This window comes from Ovis canadensis, chromosome 1, assembly GCF_042477335.2.
Source record: "Ovis canadensis isolate MfBH-ARS-UI-01 breed Bighorn chromosome 1, ARS-UI_OviCan_v2, whole genome shotgun sequence".
In the NCBI taxonomy this organism is placed as follows: domain Eukaryota; kingdom Metazoa; phylum Chordata; class Mammalia; order Artiodactyla; family Bovidae; genus Ovis; species Ovis canadensis.
The window spans coordinates 7,904,914-7,926,942 of NC_091245.1; the positions used below are offsets into that span (position 1 = coordinate 7,904,914).

A 22,029-nucleotide genomic window follows, 5' to 3' on the forward strand; every position below is an offset into this window, starting at 1 on the left:
CCCCCGCGGCAGCTATGGAGACCTTCTGCGAGACAGTGCAGTTTTACCTGAGGCACCTGGAGGACAGCGTGTACCCCGTGATGACTGAGGACCAGTTTGCGGTGAAGCTGTTCCCCATGTATCGCTACTTCGTGACAGTGTGGCTGCGGAACAACAACCCGGAGGTGAGACAGGCCCTGCTGGGTGGGGGTGGGAGCCCGTGGTCCTCAGGGCATCGCTCTCCAGCCTGTGCAGCTGGCGGAGCTGAGACACCATGGGGTCCAAGGAGGTGGAGACCTGATTAATGGCAGAGCCACAGGGGCCCTGGAGAGATGTCTTGATAAAGGCCCCTGGAGTTGCTGGACCAGGGTCCCTGTTACACGTGTGCCGGGCCCTCTCCGAGCGGTTCACTTGTGGGAGCCACTTCCACGCCAACTCTGGGCCACAGGACTGTTTCACAAATGAGGAAACGGAGACACAGAGAGGTTGAGTACCTGCCCAAGGTCCCCTGAGTGACGGATCAGGACTCGGGGGACAGGCCTCGCACCTGTGGGGCCGGGGGGAGGCCTGGACCCTACTCCAAGGTCCCCTCTGTCACCTGTCCTTGATTCCGAGGCTGGGGCCGATGCCACAGGGGGTCCTGGCCAAGGGGGTCTAGAGACCCGGCTCCTGTGCTAGGTGAAGCTGGGGGTCATCAAGTCCCTGAAGCCCATGCTGAGCCTCCTCCTGCCCAATGATGACCTGCGGGAGCAGGTGTACGACTACATCCCCCTGCTGCTGGCAGAGTACCAGGGCAGCCTGGAGGCGCTCTTCATCACGCAGGTGAGGGGCCTGGGCTGGGGGCTCAGGGTATTTCGGGCTCCTGAGTGTCCTGTGGGGCGTTGTCTGGGTGGGAGATGGAGCCACGGGACCTGGCACTTGCCCGATTGCCAAGAGATAGATGCTGCTGTTCCACGTATGTTAGTCACTCAGTCATGTCTGACTCTTCGCAACCCCATGGACTGTATCCCACCAGGATTCTCTGTCTGTGGGATTTCCCAGGCAAGAATACTAGAGCGGTTGCCTGTTCCTTCTCAAGGGGATCTTCCCGGCCCAGAAATCGAAGCCAGGTCTCTCATGTTGCAGGCAGATTCTTTACTCTCTGAGCCACCAGGGAAGCCAGGCAGAAACGATGATACCTCAAAGGGTTCTGGGGCCCACAGTGAGGCCACAACTTTCATATCGGTTTCCTAAGGCTGTTGTAACAAAGAATCAGGAGGCAGGTAGCTTAAAACAACAGAAATGTGTTCCATCATGGTCCTGGAGGCCGGCACTCTGAAGTCAAGGTGTTGGCAGGCTGTGCTCCTTCTGCAGGTTCTGGGGGAGAATCTTGCCCTTCCAGCTTCTGGTGGCCCAGGCACTGCGTCACTCCAGTGTCCTCCGTCATCACATGGCCGTCTCTGAGTCTCTCTCTCTGTGTCTTCTCTTCTCGTAAGGACAGCGGTGCTTGGATCTAAGGTGTTGTCAGGGTGATCTCATCTTGAGAGCCGTAACTAATTACGTCTGCAAAGACCCTATTTCCAAGTGAGGTCACATTTTGAGGTTCTGGGTGGACATGGATTCTGGGAGCACCATTCAACCTGTTACCAGCCTTGAACGTGTGTGAGATGGAGTTTTTGCAAGATTCTGAGCTGAGTTGTGACCTGGGCTGGTGCATACTGTGAAGGGGGTCACTCATTTACAGACGAGACGAGACCCTTCGCCTCGTGAAAGCTGGGAACAGAAATGAACTTGCCAGATTTGGGGAGCCACGTGCAGATCTTCTGTCTAAAAGTTGGAATGCACCTCCCGGTGACTAAAAGAGAGAGGGGAAGAAGGCCTAGAACGCCACGCTCAGTGGCCCTAGTGCAGCCCTGCCGAGCTGTAGTGTCCACGGCAATCCTCAGAGGCGGCTGGAAACAGAGTCGGACTCAGGGGTCTGGGCGGAGCTCGAGAGGTGGCCTCTCTGCCCAACTCCCAGGGGATACTGATACCTCCAGAGCAGCGAGCACGTCAAGGAGCAAAGGTCTGGCGTGTGACCTGAGTCGGTCGAAGGTCACCTGCCACCGTTTCCCGCGGCAGGTCTTGAGGCAGATCCTGGAGATGTCTGTCATCACCAACAGCCCCGTCCCGCAGATGCAGCTGCACACCATCTTCACGGAGCTGCACGTCCAGGTGAGCGCCAGGGCCGCGCGGGGCGGGGCCTTCTCCTGGGCGGGGCCTTCTCCGGGGCGGGTCAGGGAGGCGGGCTGGGGGCGGGTCAGGGGAGGGGCTCTGGGGGCGGGTCAGGGAGGCGGGTCAGGGAGGCGGGGTGGGGGCGGGTCAGGGGAGGCGGGTCAGAGGAGGCGGGCTGAGGGCGGGTCAGGGAGGCGGGCTGGGGGCGGGTCAGGGAGGCGGGCTGGGGGCGGGTCAGAGGAGGCGGGCTGGGGGCGGGTCAGGGAGGCGGGCTGGGGGCGGGTCAGGGGAGGCGGGCCGGGGGCGGGTGGTGTGTGGACCAGGGCTCCAGGTGGCAGGGTGGCGGTGGGGCCCCCGTCCCGATGCCACAGGCCTCCTGCCGCGGGCGAGGCACTGGTGGAGCTCCTGCTCGTGTGCCCCTCTGTGGAGCTGACCTCTCCACCCCCTGCCTCCCCCGCCCCAGGTGTGCTCCAGGGCCCCCGCCCAGCAGCAGTACAGCAGCCAGAACCTGACGGAGATCGTGCACTGCTTCATAGCCCTTGGTGAGGCGCCCCGGGGCCCCCGGGAGCCCTCGGGAGTGCCGGCCCCCTCTGAACGTCGGGCCCCGGGGCTGCCTTGTCGCTCTGCTACTCTTGACTCAGGGCACGACTAAAGACGTCCTTCTCCCCACCTCCTGCAGCCCGCTCCTACCCCAAGGAGCTGATGAAGTTCTTCCTCAGCCAGATGGAGATGAGCAAGGAGGCCGTCCGCGTGGGGACCCTGGCCCTGATCAGGGCAGTGGTGAGCGCAGATGGTGAGCACTCACCCCGCAAGAAGACCGGGCGGGAGCTAGGGTGGCAGGTTTCACTCATATCTGGCCTTTTTTTTTTTTCTCCCTTAAATTTTTGGCCGCACCCTGCGGCGGCATGTGGGATCTTAGTGCCCTGACCGGAGATCGAACCCTTGCCCCCTACGCTGGAAGCACAGAATCTTAAGCACTGGACTTCCAGGGAAGTCCCTGGACCATTTCCTCTCTTATAGACCCTGCTGGGTGGGTCACGGAGTCAGGGCTCTCCGTAGCTTCGTGTTTCCTATCCTTGAACCTACACCGGCCTTGGGTCCCACCCTGCACACCCTCGCCCCTCTTCTTCAACCCTGAATCCCAGCTTCTACCTGAGCCTGAATTTCGAACCATTTGCCCAAATCCTAGTATAACTCCCAAAGCCAAATGAAAGGCTAAATATAAAGCCTAGATCCACAGTATAGATGTAGCCCTAAAGCCCCATTGACCCAGTGCCAAAACTTAAGTCTGAAACCCTGCTTCCGAATCCCTAAGCCCAAACCCTAAACCTGGCCTTGGTATCCATAGGAAATCACGGTTCCCAAGAGCACCGGCTCAGAGCATCCGCTTGAATTGGAACAAGGTGCCCTCTACTGGCAGCATTTGTTTTTGCATGATTTGAGAACCACAGGGGCTGTGCTCAGTTGCTTCAGTCATGTCCCATTGTTTGCCCACCAGGCTCCTCTGTCCATGGGATTCTCCAGGCAAGAATACTGGAGTGGGTTGCCATTTCCTCCTCCAGGGAATCTTCCTGACCCAGGGATCAAACTCACATCTCTCAGGTCTTCTGCACTGGCAGGCGAGTTCTTTTCCACTAGTGCAACCTTGAAAGCCCTGAGAAGTGCATGGCTGGCTTCAGTTCAGCCCTTCAGCTGCATATCCTTGTGCAGTACACAAACTGAGCAACTGTATGTGAAAGACCTTCTCCTGACAGTCAACCCATCTCTTACAGAAATGAAAATGTAAGCAACAGTGAAAGTGAAAGTTGCTCAGTAACGTCTGACTGTGACCCCACGAACTGACTATACAGTCCATGGAATTCTCCAGGCCCAAATACTGGAGTGCCACAGTGAGACTCCTTTTTACCTATCTGATGGGCAGAGATGATAATGACTAGAGTTGGCCTACCCATTTTTCTGCAGAAGGGCAGATAGCAAAAATATTTTCAGCTTTGCAGACCTCACAGTCTGTAACAGTTATGCAAATTTGCCATTGTAGAGCAGAAGCAGTTATAACTTCAGAGCACAGTTGTGTTCCAATAAAGCTGTATCTACAAACACAGACTTTGGGCTGGAATTAGACTTAGGGCTGCACTTTACTAGTCCCTGGTCTAGAATACAAGAAACAACCCGCCGATACTTCCTTGTCAAGGGTGTAAACTGATAAACCATTCTGGATGCTCACTTGGATAAGGCCCAAAACTTGGGCTCAAAATCTAACATTTTATCAGCTGTCTGAAGGAATTAATTGCCCAAAGGCAATTGGATAAAGATGTTCCTTATAACACTGTGCACAGAAGCAAAACATCAAAAACAATCTACATGTTTTTCTACAAGAAATTTGTGGAATTAATAATAGTATAACCTTATATGGAGAAGGAAATGGCAACCCACTCCAGTATTCTTGCCTGGAAAATCCCATGGACAGAGGAGCCTGCCAGGCTACAGTCCATGGGGTCGCAAAGAGTCGGGCACGACTGAGTCACTTCACTTCACTTCACTTCATAGCCTTATATGGGCTTCCTAGGTGGCACTAGTGGTAAAGAGCCCGCCTGCTAATGCAGGAGACATAAGAGATGCAAGTCCAGTCCCTGGGTTGGGAAGGTTCCCTGGACGAGGACATGGCAACCCACTCCACTATTCTTGCCTGGAGAATCCCCATGGACAGATAAGCCTGGAGGGCTACAGTCCGCTGGGTCACAGAGAGTTGGAAATGACTGATGCAACTTCACATACAGGCACGCATAGCCACATATGGAATATTATACCATCTTTTTCATGGAAAAGCCGCTCTTTGTATATTAAGTATAGCAGTACAGCGCGGGACAGTTATATATATCATGACCTCCATTCGTTTCAGTTCCGTTCAGTCTCTCAGTCATGTCCAACTCTTTGTGACCCCATGAACTGCAGCACGCCAGGCCTCTGTCCATTACCAACTCCCGGAGGTTAGCCAAACTCATGTCCATTGAGTTGGTGATGCCATCCAACCATCTCATCCTCTGTCATCCTCTTCTCCTCCTGCCCTCAATCTTTCCCAGCATCAGGGTCTTTTCAGGTGAGTCATCTCTTCAAATCAGGTGGCCAAAGTATTGGAATTTCAGCTTCAACATCAGTCCTTCCAATGAACACCCAGGACTGATCTCCTTTAGAATGGACTGGTTGGATCTCCTTGCAGTCCAAGGGGCTCTCAAGAGTCTTCTCCAACATCGCAGTTGGAGAAACATCAAAAGCATCAATTCTTCGGCACTCAGCTTCCTTTATAGTCCAACTCTCAAATCCACACATGACTACTGGAAAAACCATAGCCTTGACTAGACGGACATTTATTGACAAAGTAATGTCTCTGCTTTTTAATATGCTGTCTAGGTTTGTCATAACTTCCCTTCCAAGGAGTAAGCGTCTTTTAATTTCATGGCTGCAGTCACCATCTGCAGTGATTTTGGAGCCCCCAAAAATAAAGTCAACCACTGTTTCCCCATCTATTTGCCATGAAGTTTTGGGACCAGATGTCATGATCTTTTTTTCTAAATGTTGAGCTTTAAGCCAACTTTTTCACTCTGCTCTTTCACTCTCATCAAGAGGCATTTTAGTTCCTCTTCACTTTCTGCCATAAGGGTGGTATCATCTGCATATCTGAGGTTATTGATATTTCTCCCGGCAATCTTGATTCCAGCTTGTGCTTCTTCCAGCCCAGTGTTTCTCATTATATACTCTGCATATAAGTTAAATAAGCAGGGTGACAATATACAGCCTTAATGTACTCCTTTTCCTATTTGGAACCAGTCTGTTGTTCCATGTCGAATTATAACTATTGCTTCCTGACCTGCATACAGGTTTCTCAAGAGGCAGGTCAGGTGGTCTGGTATTCCCATCTTTTCCAGAATTGTCCACAGTTTATTGTGATCCACACAGTCAAAGGCTTTGGCATAGTCAATAAAACAGAAATAGATGTTTTTCTGGAACTCTCTTGTTTTCTTAATGACCCATCACATGTTGGCAATTTGATATCTTGTTCCTCTGCCTTTTCTAAAACCAGCTTGAACATCTGGAAGTTCACTGTTCATGTATTTCTGAAGCCTGGCTTGGAGAATTTTGAGCATTACTTTACTAGCATGTGAGATGAGTGCAGTTGTGTGGTAGTTTGAGCATTCTTTGGCATTGCTTTTCTTTGGGATTGGAATGAAAACTGACCTTTTTCCAGTCCTGTGGCCACTGCTGAGTTCTCCAAATTTGCTGACATATTGAGTGCAGCACTTTTACAACATCATCTTTCAGGATTTGAAATAGCTCAACTGGAATTCCATCATCTCCACCTCCATGACCTCGGTTATGTGAAAGAAATCTAGGTGCTCATTTGTGCTAAATGAGTTTAGAAGGATACACCTGAACTGTGAAGACTGCTTGTCTTTTAATTTCTCAGTGAACACAGACTAATTTTATAATCAGAAAAAAAGGTTTCCATTTTAGAGATGAGAAACTCTTAAGTGTGACATCGTCCCTTGGTGCCTGAATTCCCGCCATCTTCCACCCCGACCTCCTTTCCTCTTATTCCTCCCCCTGCAGTGACGTCTAGTAACACCTAGACTTGAGTGTACCAACACCCTGAGTGCCTGACTGTGGTTCTGTCCAAGCCAACCTCTCGAGAGCCTTCTCCAGGCTCTTTCTCACCTCCCTAATCTTCCCCATCAGCCCTCTCTCCAGCACACACACAGCACTCTTGCACACCAGCCCCTGTGTGTTTTAACTTGTGTCACTGCTCAGAGATTTAGTGAGGACGTGCTCTCAGTGTCCACCTTTTACAGGGGAGGAAGCTGAGGCTCAGAGGGGCTGAGTAAGTCCCCGAGGTCACACAGCCAGGCTGTGGTGGAGCCAGAGCCTGAGCGCAGCAGCCTGGCCCTGGAGCCCCAGCCTCTGCAGCTGGGCGCCGCGGTCTCCATGTGTCCGCTGTGTGTCTGGCCCTGTGTGTCCCACTGAGGGAACCACTGAGCTCTTAGGAGGAGACCCTGCCCTCAAGGAGAGTCCACTAGTTTCCAAAGAAAACCATGCGATGCAAAGGCCAAGGGAGTGAGGCATGAAGACAACGACCCCTGGGCTGGGTGGGCGGGCACTGAGAGCACCGGGCAGCTTCTGAGGGCAGTAGCCTGGAGCTTGTGGGGGGAGACAGAGGTTCTCAGGAGGCATGGCATGGATGAGTCCCCGAACCCCTGTCTCCCGTGGAAGGGGGCAGGCGAGGCCTCACCACTTCTGGGCATCTCCTCAGAGCCCAGCCCTGAGGCCAGTGGACCTCCAGGCGGGTTTCCCTCTTTCAGAGCCCAAAATGAACATCAGGACCATCTACCTGGCCATCCGGGTGGTCAAGAACACTCTCTCCGACACCCGGTCCAAGGTAACAGGGTGGAGAGACCTAGAAAGGGGGTGTGTGCTGGGCCTCTGCAGGGCAAGTGGAGGGAAGTCAGAGCGCCTTCTTCATCAGCTGCAGCCTGCTTGCCCACCCCTCCCCTCTGTGCATGGAGGTGGGGCTGCCTTCTCAAGGAAGGCCCTTTGATGGAAAACCTACCTTCCCAGCCAGTCCTGAGTGGGGCTAGAGAAGAATAAGGCTCCTTGAAGCTGTGGCCCCTCCCCCAAGACCCTCCCTGTCACCAAGAATCTAGAGTTTTTCCTGTAAAGGGTCTCCGACACCACCCTGGACAGAGGAGGGGCCAAACACACCAAGCGTCAGCCCAAGCTGCTTGGCTAGCTAGGTGTTTTGTAAGGTCATTACCACATTTGAGAAAAGCAACTCTGCAAATAAAGGTTAAAAAAACCCACCGTCTTGGCCACTCCAGCCTCGGCCCCCTGGACAATAGCTTGGCTTCTGGACACACCCCCTCATGTCCTGGGGGTGCAGTTCAGGACGGTGAGGGTTTGCACAAACCAGGGAGGGAACAGGGGCACTCGGTCTTGAGCCTGAGGCAGAGCTGTCTTTAATACCTGGAGGATGTCAGGGGTAGAGGGAATAGGCTTGTTCTGTGTCATCCCCATGTATGAGCTCTGGGGAGCCTGGGAGAAGAATCAGGTGGTTCTCGCTAGGGCTTCCTGAGGAGGGAGCAACTCTACAGAGAAAGCACTGTGCTCATGTCTCTGAAGGGCTTAGATGAGGCTCCTGGGTAGGCCTGCTGTTGAGCAGGGTGCCCTGGATAAGGCAGGCAGAGTTACCTGGATGAGGTGGTGGACAGAGTGGGCAGCAGCTAGGTAGCCCCGGAGACCCCTTCCAGACCACAGCACCCTCAGACCCTAGCTGTCTCGTGTCATGGGGTTGGGTGCAGGAGGCAGAACCTCTAGCGCCCAGCATGTCTGTGCTCTGGCCTCTCAGGTGAGGATGGCCATTCTCCGCATCATCGGGCAGCTGGCCCTGTCCGGCTTCCAGGACAGGATCAAAGGTTGGGGCCTGAAGTATGTGTCTGTGCAGCTGACCTTGTCCACCTACAAACTGGTGAGTGATGATGGAGCAGCTGGGCTTTGGAAATGGTTTCCACTGCATTGAGGAAAGAGCACTGCTCGATGAACCTGGGTGCGGGTACATGCGCACAGACACACACAGGAAGCTGCCAGGGGCCTAGAAAACAGTGAAACATGTGCACAGCTCTGGGCATCTGGGAGACTCAGTGTCTGGGTGTCAAGCCTCTTGCGGGAGAGGAAACCACAGCTGAGCCCATGGCAAGCTCCTGCTGGCCCACAAGCAGGCACTCCTTGGTTCTGTCTTCCAGACCAACCGCAGGGACAACTTTTATCAGAGGGACCTAGAGGAGAAGATGGTCCACAAGGTCACCATGGACACCGTGAAGATCATAACCTCTTCTGTCAGTGGGATGACTAATGTGAGTTGGCCCACTGGGCTGGCCCGCTGGAGCTGATGGCTCATGTCTGTGCTGTGCTAGGCTGTGAGGGGACGACAGCACAGGCCCAGAATTCTGCACTGTTGCTTCTCCCATTGCCACTACCTGGGAGGATGGGGGGCCCCAGATCTTCCAATTACCTGAGCTTGTTTTCAAGATTCAGTTCCTTGGTGGGCCCTTATTACCTTCACCAGGGCAGTGCTTGGCACACAGTAGGCCTAATACGTATCACTTGACTTATTGCTTGAAATGCATCCATTAACTTAAAGCCCCTCAGTCCAGGCATGTGTGTGTGTGTGTGTGTGTGCACGCGTGCGTGTGTATTCAGTCGCTCAGTTATGTCTGATTGATTGTGGCCCCATGGACTGTAGCCCACCGGGCTCCTCTGCCCATAGAATTTTCCGGGCAAGAATACTGGAGTGGGGTGCCATTTCCTACTCCAGAAGATCTTCCTGACCCAAGGATCAAACCTGAGTCTTCTGTACTGGCAGGCAGATGCTTCACCACTAGGGCCACCTGGGAAGCCCATGCATATGCATGCGTGTGTGTATATGTGTGAGTGTGCAAATAAATGATTCTAGGGATTACATCTCACAAACATTCATGAGTTCCAACTGTGTGTAAGTCATCAGGGCATACACAGGAAGGCTCAGGATGACCCCCAAGTTGTTCACAGGCTTTAGGGGAAACGAGTGTGTCCATTTTTAATTGCATTACAATGAGACATAGCAATAAGATAGGGAAAGTTTACCATGACTGCATATGGAGGGAATCATTGTCTATTAATCGAGGCCATGGGCCAGATGCCCCCATCCAGTGGCAGCTTCTCTTAATTACAGAAATAATAGTTATAGTAATGATAATAATAATGGTTACAATTCATTAATCACATGCGGCAGGTACTGTGCCAGATGTGTAGCAACTAGAGTCTTACTTAATTATCCCAACCACCCTGTAAGGTAAGGTCTGTTGTTATTATTACCTAGCTTTTATAAATGAGGAAACTGAGGCTCAGAGGGACTCATTAAGTTGCTCAAGGATTCTAAGCTGATAAAGAGTGGAGCCAGGATGAAAATGCTCCTTCTTGTTCATTATGCTACATCCCTGGGGGAAACCCAGTAGCCAGGGGTTCTAGTCCTGATCGCTAGAATACATCAAGCAACTTCACTTGTTAGTAGCACAGGAGCTCACCCCAAACTCCTAGGGATGGGAGTGGGGCTAAAGGGAATCAGGGTCACTAGGAGTGTTCAGTGATCATCTGGTGAGATGGGAGATGGCAGGGTGAAGCTGGAAGGCTAGAGTCACGGCTGTAAGAATCTGTAGAGTTGTGACATTGAAAAAAAAAAAAGAATCTGTAGAGAAATAGAACTAGTAGGAGATGTGTGTGTGTGTATCTCAAAAATATCAATAAATTCAGATATGCAGACGACACCACCCTTATGGCAGAAAGCAAAGAGGAACTAAAGAGCCTCTTGATGAAGGTGCAAGAAGAGAGTGAAAAGGCTGCCTTAAAACTGAACATTCAGAAAACAAAGATCATGGCATCCAGTCGAATCACTTCACAGCAAGTAGATGGGGAAACAATGGACACAGTGAGAGACTTTATTTTCTTGGACTCCAAAATCACTACAGATGGTGAATGCAGCCATGAAATTAAAAGATTCTTGCTCCTTGGAAGAAAAGCTATGACAGACCTAGACAGCATATTAAAAAGCTGAGACATTACTTTGCAGACAAAGATCCTTATAGTCAAAGCTATGGTTTTTCCAGGAGTCATGTACAGATGAGATAGTTGGACCATAAAAAAGGGGGAGTGCCAGAGAACTGATGCTTTAGAATTGTGGTGATGGAGAAGACTCTTGAGAGTCCCTTGGACAGCAAGAAGGTCCAAACAGTCAATGCAAAAGGAAACCAACTCTGAATATTCATTGGAAGCACTGATGGTGAAATTGAAGCTCCAATACTTTGGCCACCTGATGAGAGGAGCCGACTCATTGGAAAAGACCCTGGTGCTGGGAAAGCTTGAAGGCAGGAGGAGAAGGGGACAACAGAGGATGAGATGGTTGGATGGCATCACTGACTCTATGGACATGAGTTTGGGCAAACTCTGGGAGATGGTGAAGGACAGGGAGGCCTGCCGTGCTGCAGTCCATGGGGTCACAAAGAGTCGGACACGACTGAGCAACTGAACAACAACATATATATTGTGCAGTTGTGAAGGCTGGCAAGTCTGAAATTTAGGGGGTAGGCCGGCAGGCTGAAGACTCATGCAGTAGCTGAGGCTGCAACCTTGAGGCAAGCAAACTCTCTTCTTCCTCAGGGAAACCTGTTCTTACCCTCAACAGATTTGATGACAGAATGTGGTCCACTGGAGAAGGGAATGGCAAACCACTTCAGTATTCTTGCCTTGAGAATCCCATGAACAGTATGAAAAGACAAAATGGTAGGATACTGAAAGAGGAACTCCCCAGGCCAGTAGGTGCCCAATATGCTACTGGAGATCAGTGGAGAAATAACTCTAGAAAGAATGAAGGGATGGGGCCAAAGCAAAAACAATACCCAGCTGTGGATGTGACTGGTGATAGAAGCAAGGTCCAATGCTGTGAAGAGCAATATTGCATAGGAACCTGGAATGTCAGGTCCATGAATCAAGGCAAATTGGAAGTGGTCAAACAAGAGATGGCAAGAGTGAATGTCAACATTTTAGGAATCAGCGAACTAAAATGGACTGGAATGGGTGAATTTAACTCAGATGACCATTGTATCTACTACTGCAGGCAGGAATCCCTCAGAAGAAATGGAGTAGCCATCATGGTCAACAAAAAGATTCCGAAGTGCAGTACTTGGATGCAATCTCAAAAATGACAGAATGATCTCTGTTCGTCTCCAAGGCAAACCACTCAATATCACAGTTATCCAAGGCTATGCCCCAACCAGTAACGCTGAAGAAACTGAAGTTGAACTGTTCTATGAAGACTTACAAGACCTTTTAGAACTAACACCCAGAAAAGATGTCCTTTTCATTATAGGGGACTGGAATGCAAAAGTAGGAAGTCAAGAAACACCTGGAGTAACAGGCGAATTTGGCCTTGGAATGCAGAATGAAGCAGGACAAAGACTAATAGAGTTTTGCCAAGAAAATGCACTGGTCATAGCAAACACCCTCTTCCAACAACACAAGAGAAGACTCTACACATGGACATCACCAGATGGTCAACACCGAAATCAGATTGATTATATTCTTTGCAGCCAAAGATGGAGAACCTCTATGAAGTCAGCAAAAACAAGACCAGGAGCTGACTATGGCTCAGATCATGAACTCCTTATTGCCAAATTCAGACTTAAATTGAAGAAAGTAGGGAAAACCGCTAGATCATTCAGGTATGACCTAAATCAAATCCCTTATGATTATACAGTGGAAGTGAGAAATCGATTTAAGGGCCTAGATATGATAGATAGAGTGCCTGATGAACTATGGAATGAGGTTCATGACATTGTACAGGAGACAGGGATCAAGACCATCCCCATGGAAAAGAAATGCAAAAAAGCAAAATGGCTGTCTGGGGAGGCCTTACAAATAGCTGTGAAAAGAAGAGAGGCAAAAAGCAAAGGAGAAAAGGAAAGATATAAGCATCTGAATGCAGAGTTCCAAAGAATAGCAAGAAGAGATAAGAAAGCCTTCTTCAGCGATCAATGCAAAGAAATAGAGGAAAACAACAGAATGGGAAAGACTAGAGATCTCTTCAAGAAAATTAGAGACACCAAGGGAACATTTCATGCAAAGATGGGCTCAATAAAGGACAGAAATGGTCTGGACCTAACAGAAGCAGAAGATATTAAGAAGAGGTGGCAAGAATACACAGAACTGTACAAAAAAGATCTTCATGACCTGGATAATCATGATGGTGTGATCACTCAAGTGGGCCTTAGAAAGCATCACTACGAACAAAGCTAGTGGAGATGATGGAATTCTAGTTGAGCTATTTCAAATCCTGAAAGATGATGCTGTGAAAGTGCTGCACTCAATACGCCAGCAAATTTGGAAAACTCAGCAGTGGCCACAGGACTGGAAAAGGTCAATTTTCATTCCAATCCCAAAGAAAAGCAATGCCAAAGAATGCTCGAACTACCGCACAATTGCACTCATCTCACATGCTAGTAAAGTAAAGCTCAAAATTCTCCAAGCCAGGTTTCAATAATACGTGAACCATGAACTTCCTAATGTTCAAGCTGGATTTAGAAAAGGCAGAGGAACCAGAGATCAAATTGCCAACATCTGCTGGATCATGGAAAAAGCAAGAGAGTTCCAGAAAGCATCTATTTCTGCTTTATTGACTATGCCAAAGCCTTTGACTGTGTGGATCACAATAAACTGTGGAAAATTCTGAGAGAAATGGGAATACCAGACCACCTGACCTGCCTCCTGAGAAATCTGTATGCAGGTCAGGAAGCAACAGTTAGAACTGGACATGGAACAACAGATTGGTTCCAAATAGGAAAAGGAGTACGTCAAGGCTGTATATTGTCACCCTGCGTATTTAACTTCTGTGCAGAGTACATCATGAGAAATGCTGGACTGGAAGAAACACAAGCTGGAATCAAGATTGCTGGGAGAAATATCAATAACCTCAGATATGCAGATGACACCACCCTTATGGCAGAATGTGAAGAGGAGCTAAAAAGCCTCTTGATGAAAGTGAAAGAGGAGAGTGAAAAAGTTGGCTTAAAGCTCAACATTCAGAAAACAAGGTCATGGCATCCGGTCCCATCACTTCATGGGAAATAGATGAGGAAACAGTAGAAACAGTGTCAGACTTTATTTTTGGGGGCTCCAAAATCACTGCAGATGGTGATTGCAGCCATGAAATTAAAAGACGCTTACTCCTTGGAAGAAAAGTTATGACCAGTCTAGATAGCATATTCAAAAGCAGAGACATTACTTTGCCGACTAAGGTCCGTCTAGTCAAGGCTATGGTTTTTCCGGTAGTCATGTATGGATGTGAGAGTTGGACTGTGAAGAAAGCTGAGCGCTGAAGAATTGATGCTTTTGAACTGTGGTGTTGGAGAAGACTCTTGAGAGTTCCTTGGACTGCAGGGAAATCCAACCAGTCCATTCTGAAGAAGATCAGCCCTGGGATTTCTTTGGAAGGAACGATGCTTAAGCTGAAACTCTAGTACTTTGGCCACCTCATGTGAAGAGTTGACTCATTGGAAAAGACTTTGATGCTGGGAGAAATTGGGGGCAGGAGGAGAAGAGGACGACAGAGGGTGAGATGGCTGGATGATCACTGACTCGATGGATGTGAGTCTGAGTGAATTACGGGAGTTAGTGATGGACAGGGAGGCCTGGCGTGCTGCAATTCATGGGGTCGCAGAGTCGGACATGACTGAGTGACTGAACTGAACTGAACTGAACTGATGAAGTCAACTCACATTATCCAGAGTAACCTCCTATACAGATTTTGGACTTTCATCAGATTGCATCAAAATACCTCCACTGCCACACCCAGATTAGTTCCTGATTGAATAACTGTGTGTTCACTCGCCAAGCTGACACAGAAACTGATCATCACAGTTGGCAAGCGCAGCTGGGTTGTCGGCCCAGTGAGCCTCTCTAGGGGATTGGGGGTTAGAGGGAGGGCTGGTCAAAGAGGATGTGCTGGATGCGGGTGGAGTGAGGCCCGCAGGCGTGACACCGCAGGCTGACCCCACGCCCCCTCCCTGCCCGCCCCCAGGAGTTCTGGGTGAGGCTCCTGTGCTACATCATGGAGACGGACTACACGGAGGCCCTGACCCCCATCTGCATCAGCCTCACCAACCTGGCCGAACGCCAGCTGCACGCCAAGGACGAGGAGGCCAACGCAAGCAAGAGCAGGCATGGTGGGCAGCCCCCCTGCACCAGCTGGAGGGACTGGGCAGGTGGGCTGCCCCGTGGCTGGGACGGTTCCCCCTTCTCCAGGAAGCAGCCCGGAGCCCAGAGAGCCAGGCCTTGCCGAAGAGGCCGCCCTTACCAAAATCACAGGAGGTTACAATCGTACACTCTTCCTCTGGCAGCCCACTCCTCTTGTCCCCACCTCCCCCCCCAACCTGGCCCAGACCTCAGGTCCTGGCTCAGGCTTCCCCCAAGTGTCAGCTCTCTGGCCCCCATGAGCCCTCTGGAAGGACTGTATATCCCATCTGAGTCCTCTGGAGCCACCCCCACCAGGCCCTCCTACTCGCCCCTGATGATGCACTTGTTAGCATCAGACCCTCAAAAAGGGACTAGACCAACCTACTTACGGGGGACCCTGCCATCCAAGGGGGCTGCTGTCATGGTCCTGGGGCTTTGAGGATGGATGTGTCGACTTTCAGGAGGTGACAGGGAGCCTCACAGGACCCAGCGATGGTGAAGGGCAGAGCCAGCTCTGAGCATCTGGCTAGATCATCCCCTGGTCTACTCCTGCCCCAACCCTGAGTCTGAGGCTGGCTCCTTCCTGGGTGCCGCCCCTCCCTGCAGCTTCTCAGCAGGCCTGCCCCTCCCTCGGCCGCTGGTCCAAATGCTATGAGTTCCTGCTACTCCTGGGCTCCCAGGCTCCCAGAGCCTGCAGAGGGAGGGGAGGGGAAGGGGCGGGTGTCTAGTTACTGTTGGCTCAACAAGGCCAAGACTCACAGTAGGAAAGAAACACTCTCACAGCCAGACTGGTGTGTGCTCCCAAGTGGGCACATCCTGAAAAGAGCACAGTATGTTAACGCATATATATATGGAATTTAGAAAGAAGATAATGATGACTCTATATGCGAGACACCAAAAGGCACACAGATGTAAAGAACAGACTTTTGGACTCTGCGGGAGAAGGCGAGGGTGGGATGATTTGAGAGAATAGATCTGAAACATGTATATTACCATATGTGAAACAGATCGCCAGTCCAGATTCGATGCATGAGACAGGTTGCTCAGGGCTGGTGCACTGGATGACCCTGAGGGATGGGATGGGGAGGGAGGTGTGAGGGAGGGTCAGGATGGGGAGCACATGTCCACCCACGGCTGATTCATGTCAATGTATGGCAACACCACCACAATATTGTAAAGTAATTAGCCTCCAATTAAAATAAATTGTTAAATTGAAAAAAAAAGGGGGCGCATCTTATCAAACCCAGCCTGTAGCACCAGGCTCCTTCTTCCCAGGATGGCCAGTTGTATTGATGTTCTCTGTGGAAAATCCCCGTCCTGACCCCTCCTGCATTCTGGGGGGCGATGGGATGCTGTTGGGGCAGCACCTTGCAGGGAGAAGCTCCCCCGGGCACAGGAGCAGGGCAGCCTCGGTATCCTGTATCTTTCTCTCCCCAGTGGACCTGCCTGCGCCACAGAAACTGCTGGCCCGTCTCCTGGTGAGTGGCTCACGGGGGCTGTGCACTGGCCTGGCCCCCGCTGTGTCCTGCGGCCCTGCTCCCATGAGCTCCTAATCCCCAGGGCCTCCAGGGGGAGCATGGAGCTGGATGCTTGGCAGGAAGAGCTTTCCAGCCCCCCGTCATCCCTCTGGGGAGATGCGGCAAGGGCAGCAGGCTCCCAGATTTCTCTGCTGGGCCTTTGAATGGCCCCAAGCATCTGCAGGACACTGTCAGCAGCCTGCCCTTCCCTGGGGGTCAGCTCTGCCCTGCACCCATGCATCTTCCTCCTTGTGTTGACCCTGCTCCGAGCTCCGAGGAACCCTGGGTGGGGAGGGAGTCTGCACTCTCGTTTCTCTTTTCCTCTCTTCAGCATCCTCTGCAGGGATGCTCTGTCCTGGGAATCCTCGGAGCTCTGCTTGAAAGGCCCCATCCTATCCAACTCTCCCTTTATGGGCTCAGACAGCGAGGCCTCAGGTTAGGGTGCATGGGGCCTGGGGCTGCCCAGCCCAGGAGGGGCCCCACTGGAGTCTCGGTGTTCCCCAGGTACTGATGTCATCCCCCTACAAGGGGGAGGGCCGCGGGATCGCCATGCTCAACCTTCTGAAGACCCTGAGCCAGAGCATCGCCCCCTCCATGGCTGACATGTGGGAGCTGGAGATCCCGCTGCTGGTGAAGTACCTGGAAGGTGAGATGTCCCGGGTGCGTGTGCAAGCCACCCCCTAAGCGCACATGCCGGGTACTAGACGTGTGGCCTGAGCAAAGGAGCCTGTGGTGCTTGTGTGAGTCCCGCCCACCTTGCAGTGTACCACTGGGTGCTAGTCTCGTAGCCTGAGCAAAGGAGCCCAGAGTGCCTGTGCGATACCCCACACACACCCCTAGTGTACACGCTGTGTACTAATCACCTGGCTCTGAGCAAAGGAGCCCAAGTTGCGTTCGCAAGCCAGCATCCCGCACCACATTGGTGTACTCGCTGGGTACTAAACATGTGGCCTGAGCAAAGGAGCCTGCGGTGCTTGTGTGAGTCACTCCCCATCCCCAGCCGCGTACCCGCTGGGTGCCAGTCATGTGGCCTGAGCAAAGAAGCTCAGAGTGCGTTTGTGATCTCCTCATACACACCCCTAGTGTACATGCAATGTACTAACCACCTGATCTGAGCAAAGGAGCTTGGGGCGTGTGACCACCCTCCATCTGTGTACCTGCCATGTACAAGTCACGTGGCCTGAGCCAGGGTGCCGAGGCTCCCGGTGGCCAGCGCAGCCTACTCTGGTCCTTGGGAGGGTGGGGAGGGAAGTGGGGCGTGTGGGGAGCCCGTCCACGGAGGACCCCAGCTGCTGCATTTGGGAGGCGGCATGGAGGAAAGGCAGGAGGCAGGAGCGCGGGCGGCCTTCTCTCTGCAGAACACACTGAGTTTACGTGGAACCAGGAGACGTGGGAGGACAAGCTGATTCAGGTAGAGGCCATCCCGCAGCCTGAGGCCGGGGTGGGGGGCGGTGGGGAGTTTAGGAGCCCCTAGGGAACACATCCCCCTCCTGTCAGAAGGCTTGGGGAGCACGAGCAGCCACAGCACGAGACCCCAGCCTGGAAACCAGGAGCCCCGGAGGCGGCCCAGGGGAGCCCTCCCGGCAGCCCCCAAGCCCGCACATCACTGGCTCTGGGTCGGGGCTGAGAGGGCGAAGCCATCCAGAGGCCGGGGAAGGCGCTAGAGAGGGACAGTCGCTGCTCAAGGCACACAGCCCTCTGAGCCCTGCGCACCTCTGCCTTCTCCCCCACCCCCAGTTTCTGAGAAACTCCCTCAAGAAGACTCGGGGTTCCAACTGGAGCCTCCGTCTGAGCAAAGAGCTGAACAACCAGATTGAGAGCTTCAACAGCCCCTCCCTGGAGAAGGTTGGTTCCCAGAGGCAGGGCTGTTCAGACAGGGAGGGGACTCCGGGGCCAGCGCGGGAGAGCAGGTGCGCCTGAGGCTGCCCCAGCGCCCAGGGAGGCGAGGCGGCCGCCTGCTCCTGGCCCTCGGGCTGTAGTGTTTTGTTCTGTCTTGTTTTCCCTCAAGAGCCTGCTTTGTTGCAGCTGGGGGCATTTCCCCCCAGTCACCCGCTTCCCCATTCCTCTCACCTCGCCCCTCACCTGCAGCGTCACCCTGCAGAGTCCCTGGCAAGGAGTGAGATGTCTGAGCGGGTTCTGGTAAATAGTGCAAAGGGGGAAGGTGACACCGAACCCCAGGACGCCAAAGCGGGAAGATGAGGCCTGGAGGGGAGCCAGAGCTGGGGCTGGGTGGGGGACTCCGCCTGTGGCAGGCGGGGTAGAACAACAGTACCCCTTCTCTCAGACCCTGCCGCGCACCCACCCCCATCCCTCCCACTAGTGTCTCCTCCCGCCTCACCCAGCTGCTGGCTCACGACCACCGCACGTTTGCATATCACCGTTAAGGGGTCTTTGCAAAACTATAAACATTGTTGACAATCAGAGACGGTCTTAACCAAGGGAAAGCATGTTCACAGATTGGAGGACAATATATTTAAGATGGTGACACTTGCCGATTTATCTATAGATTCAACACGACCCCCACTATAATCCCAGCTGGCTTCCTGCCCCCACCCCCAGAGACTGACAAGGTGATTCTGAAATTCCTGTGGAAATACAAGGGGCCCAGAATAGCCAACACAGTTATGTTTTAAAAACGAACAAAATTGGAAGACTCAGATTTTGCGATTTCAAGACTTCTTGCATCATTACAGTAAACAAGACAGGGTGATACTGGCATCAGGACAGGTAATGGTTTGATGGAATCGAATTGAGGGTCTGGAAATAGACCTCACATTTACTGTCAATTGATTTTCAACAAGAGTGCCAAGACAATTCAGTGGGGAAGGAGTCATCTTTTCAACAAATGATGCTGGGAAGACGTGCATAGCCACTTACAAAAGAATGAAGTTGGGCCCCTTCCTCATACCATACACAAAAATTAACTCAAAATGGACCATATATGTAAATATGAAAAGTGAAAATATAAAATTCTTAGAGTGAAACAGAAATATAAATCTTCATGATCTTGGCATGAGCAAAGTCTTCTGAGACATAACACCCAAAACACAAGTGATGAAAGAGAAAATAGGTAAATGGGACATCATCAGAGCTAAAAGTTTTGTGCTGAAAATGGTACCGTCAAGAAAGTGAAAAATCAACCCACCAAATGAGAGACAATATTTGCAAATCTAGTCCCTGAGAAGGGAATTGTATCCAGAATATATAAAGAACCCTTATAATCAATAATACAATGACAAATAAGCCAATTTAAAAATGGGTGAAGGAAAGATATACAAATGGCAAGTAATCACATGAAAAAATTTTCAAGATCATTGCCATTAAGGAAATGCAAATCAAAACCGCAAGGCATCACTCCACACTCACAAGGATGGCTATAATCAAAAAGACAGATAATAACAAATATTGACAAGAAGATAGAGAAATTGGGACTCTTGATATATTGCTGGTATAAATACAAAATGGTACAGTTTGAAAAGTAGTTTGGCATTTCCTTGAAATGTTAAATATGGAGCTACCTATGACCTAGCAGTTATGCTCTTAATTATATATGCCCAGAAGAAATGAAAACATATGTCCACATAAGAGCTTGTATGTAAATATTCAGAGCAACATCATTCAGATAGCCAAAAAGCGGAAAAAACTCAAGTGTTCATCAGTGGATAAATGAGTAAACAAACTGTGCTAGATCCATACAACAGAGTGTTATTCAGCCATGAAAAGGAGTGAAGTACTTACATCTGCTACAGAAAGGATGATCCTTGAAAGCATTACACCAAGTGCAAGAAGCCAGATGCGAAGGCCCACGAATGATATGGCTCTACTTATTTGAAATATCCAGAACAGGCAAATCTAACGAGACAGAAAATTAGACGGGTGGTTGTCACGGACGAGGGGAATGTGGGGTGATTGCCAGTGTGTACAGGCTATGGTTTTTCCCGTGGTCATGTATGGATGTGAGAGTTGGACTGTGAAGAAGGCCGAGTGCTGAAGAATTAATGCTTTTGAACTGTGGTGCTGGAGAAGACTCTTGAAAGTCCCTGGGACTGCAAGGAGATCCAACCTGTTCATTCTGAAGGAGATCAGCCCTGGGATTTCTTTGGAAGGACTGATGCTGAAGCTGAAACTCCAATACTTTGGCCACCTCATGCAAAGAGTTGACTCATTGGAAAAGGCTCTGATGCTGGGAGGGATTGGGGGCAGGAGGAGAAAGGGACAACAAAGGATGAGATGGCTGGATGGCATCACTGACTCGATGGACATGAGTTTGGGTGAACTCCGGGAGTTGGTGATGGACAGGGGGACCTGGCATGCTGCGATTCATGGGGTCGCAAAGAGTCAGACACGACTGAGCGACTGAACTGAACTGAGAGATGTTTAAAAAGAATTTTTAGAGAAGTCAACTAAAGTTTTCATTTGTTCAAATATGCACCCTTCATAATAGCATATGTAAAATAGACACAGCATGTCTGTCTTCTGTAGCTAAATGCTGTATATTTGTGGGTGTAACATCTTATCAGATGTCACTTCAGGGCCCGATGCCCATTTGAAAGAAACTTGTATGTAGTATTTAGTAAGCCAATGCATACAATTCAACCTTATTACAATAACTCACCTAGCTTAAAGCAAAGTAAACAAATAAATAGGGTTTCATTGGCTCAGATAGCTTAAAAAGTCATGACTGGATACAGTGCCTGAAGGAATTTCATCAGGACTCTCCCAGACTCTTCATCACTCAGATAGGCATCTTCTGGGGGTAGGGGGAGCAAGGCTGCTGAAGCCTCCAGATTTGTAATTCCAGTAGATAGAGTCGTTTTTCCCCCCAAATAACAGGCAAAACGATCATGTTTCCTATAAACAAACAAAACAAAAATACGACATAATAAATGAGACCCTATTCAAAGCAGCAACAACAATGTAAAATTTGCAACCACGTAAAAATAGGGACTATGTGAAACATGTGGAACCAAGGTGAAGAACCCCAAAGTACAAGAAGGGGCAGAAAGGCTGAACGAAAGCCTGACCAAACATACACAACCTCTGCTTCTTGGATAGGAAGTCTCCGTTGCTCAGGTGTCCTTTTTTCCTCAAGTTAATCTGCAGTACAGGGACGTCCCTGGCGGTCCCCTGGTTAGGACTCCGTGCTTCCACTGCAGCGGGGAAGGGTTTGATCCCTCGTCAGGGAACTAAGATCCTGCACAGCAAGTGATGCGGCCAAAAAAAAAAAAAAAAATCTGCAATGCAATTTACTTCTAATTTCCCAAAAGGGAAATTTGTGGAAATCTGACAGTTTTATTTGACAAGATTATTTCTACATTTGCCCTAATGAAAAAAATGTAAGAGAATAATAGCCAAGAGCATATTTTTTTAAAAGCTCATTAGAGAAGGATTTGTTCTCCCAGAACAAAGATGTAAGTGAATGAAATAAAATACAACCATGGAGTGACAGGAAGAATATACTGATGGATATTTTTATAGTCTTAACATGGAATAGAACAGACCTTCATATGCATGAAAAGAATCTTTTAGAAAA

General features: G+C 50.6%; 1 protein-coding gene across 1 annotated transcript in view; it reads left to right on the plus strand.

Annotated features, from left to right (window-relative positions):
• Positions 1-22,029, plus strand: part of MROH2A (maestro heat like repeat family member 2A) — a 58,644-nt gene that overhangs the window by 10,996 nt on the left and 25,619 nt on the right. The window contains exons 7-19 of the mRNA XM_069584837.1: positions 13-164; positions 658-801; positions 2,080-2,172; positions 2,636-2,714; positions 2,852-2,965; positions 7,524-7,600; positions 8,567-8,686; positions 8,961-9,071; positions 14,825-14,969; positions 16,417-16,457; positions 17,001-17,142; positions 17,855-17,907; positions 18,234-18,341. Coding sequence (XP_069440938.1) covers positions 13-164; positions 658-801; positions 2,080-2,172; positions 2,636-2,714; positions 2,852-2,965; positions 7,524-7,600; positions 8,567-8,686; positions 8,961-9,071; positions 14,825-14,969; positions 16,417-16,457; positions 17,001-17,142; positions 17,855-17,907; positions 18,234-18,341 — 1,379 coding nt within the window. The remainder of the gene's footprint in view (positions 1-12; positions 165-657; positions 802-2,079; positions 2,173-2,635; positions 2,715-2,851; positions 2,966-7,523; positions 7,601-8,566; positions 8,687-8,960; positions 9,072-14,824; positions 14,970-16,416; positions 16,458-17,000; positions 17,143-17,854; positions 17,908-18,233; positions 18,342-22,029) is intronic.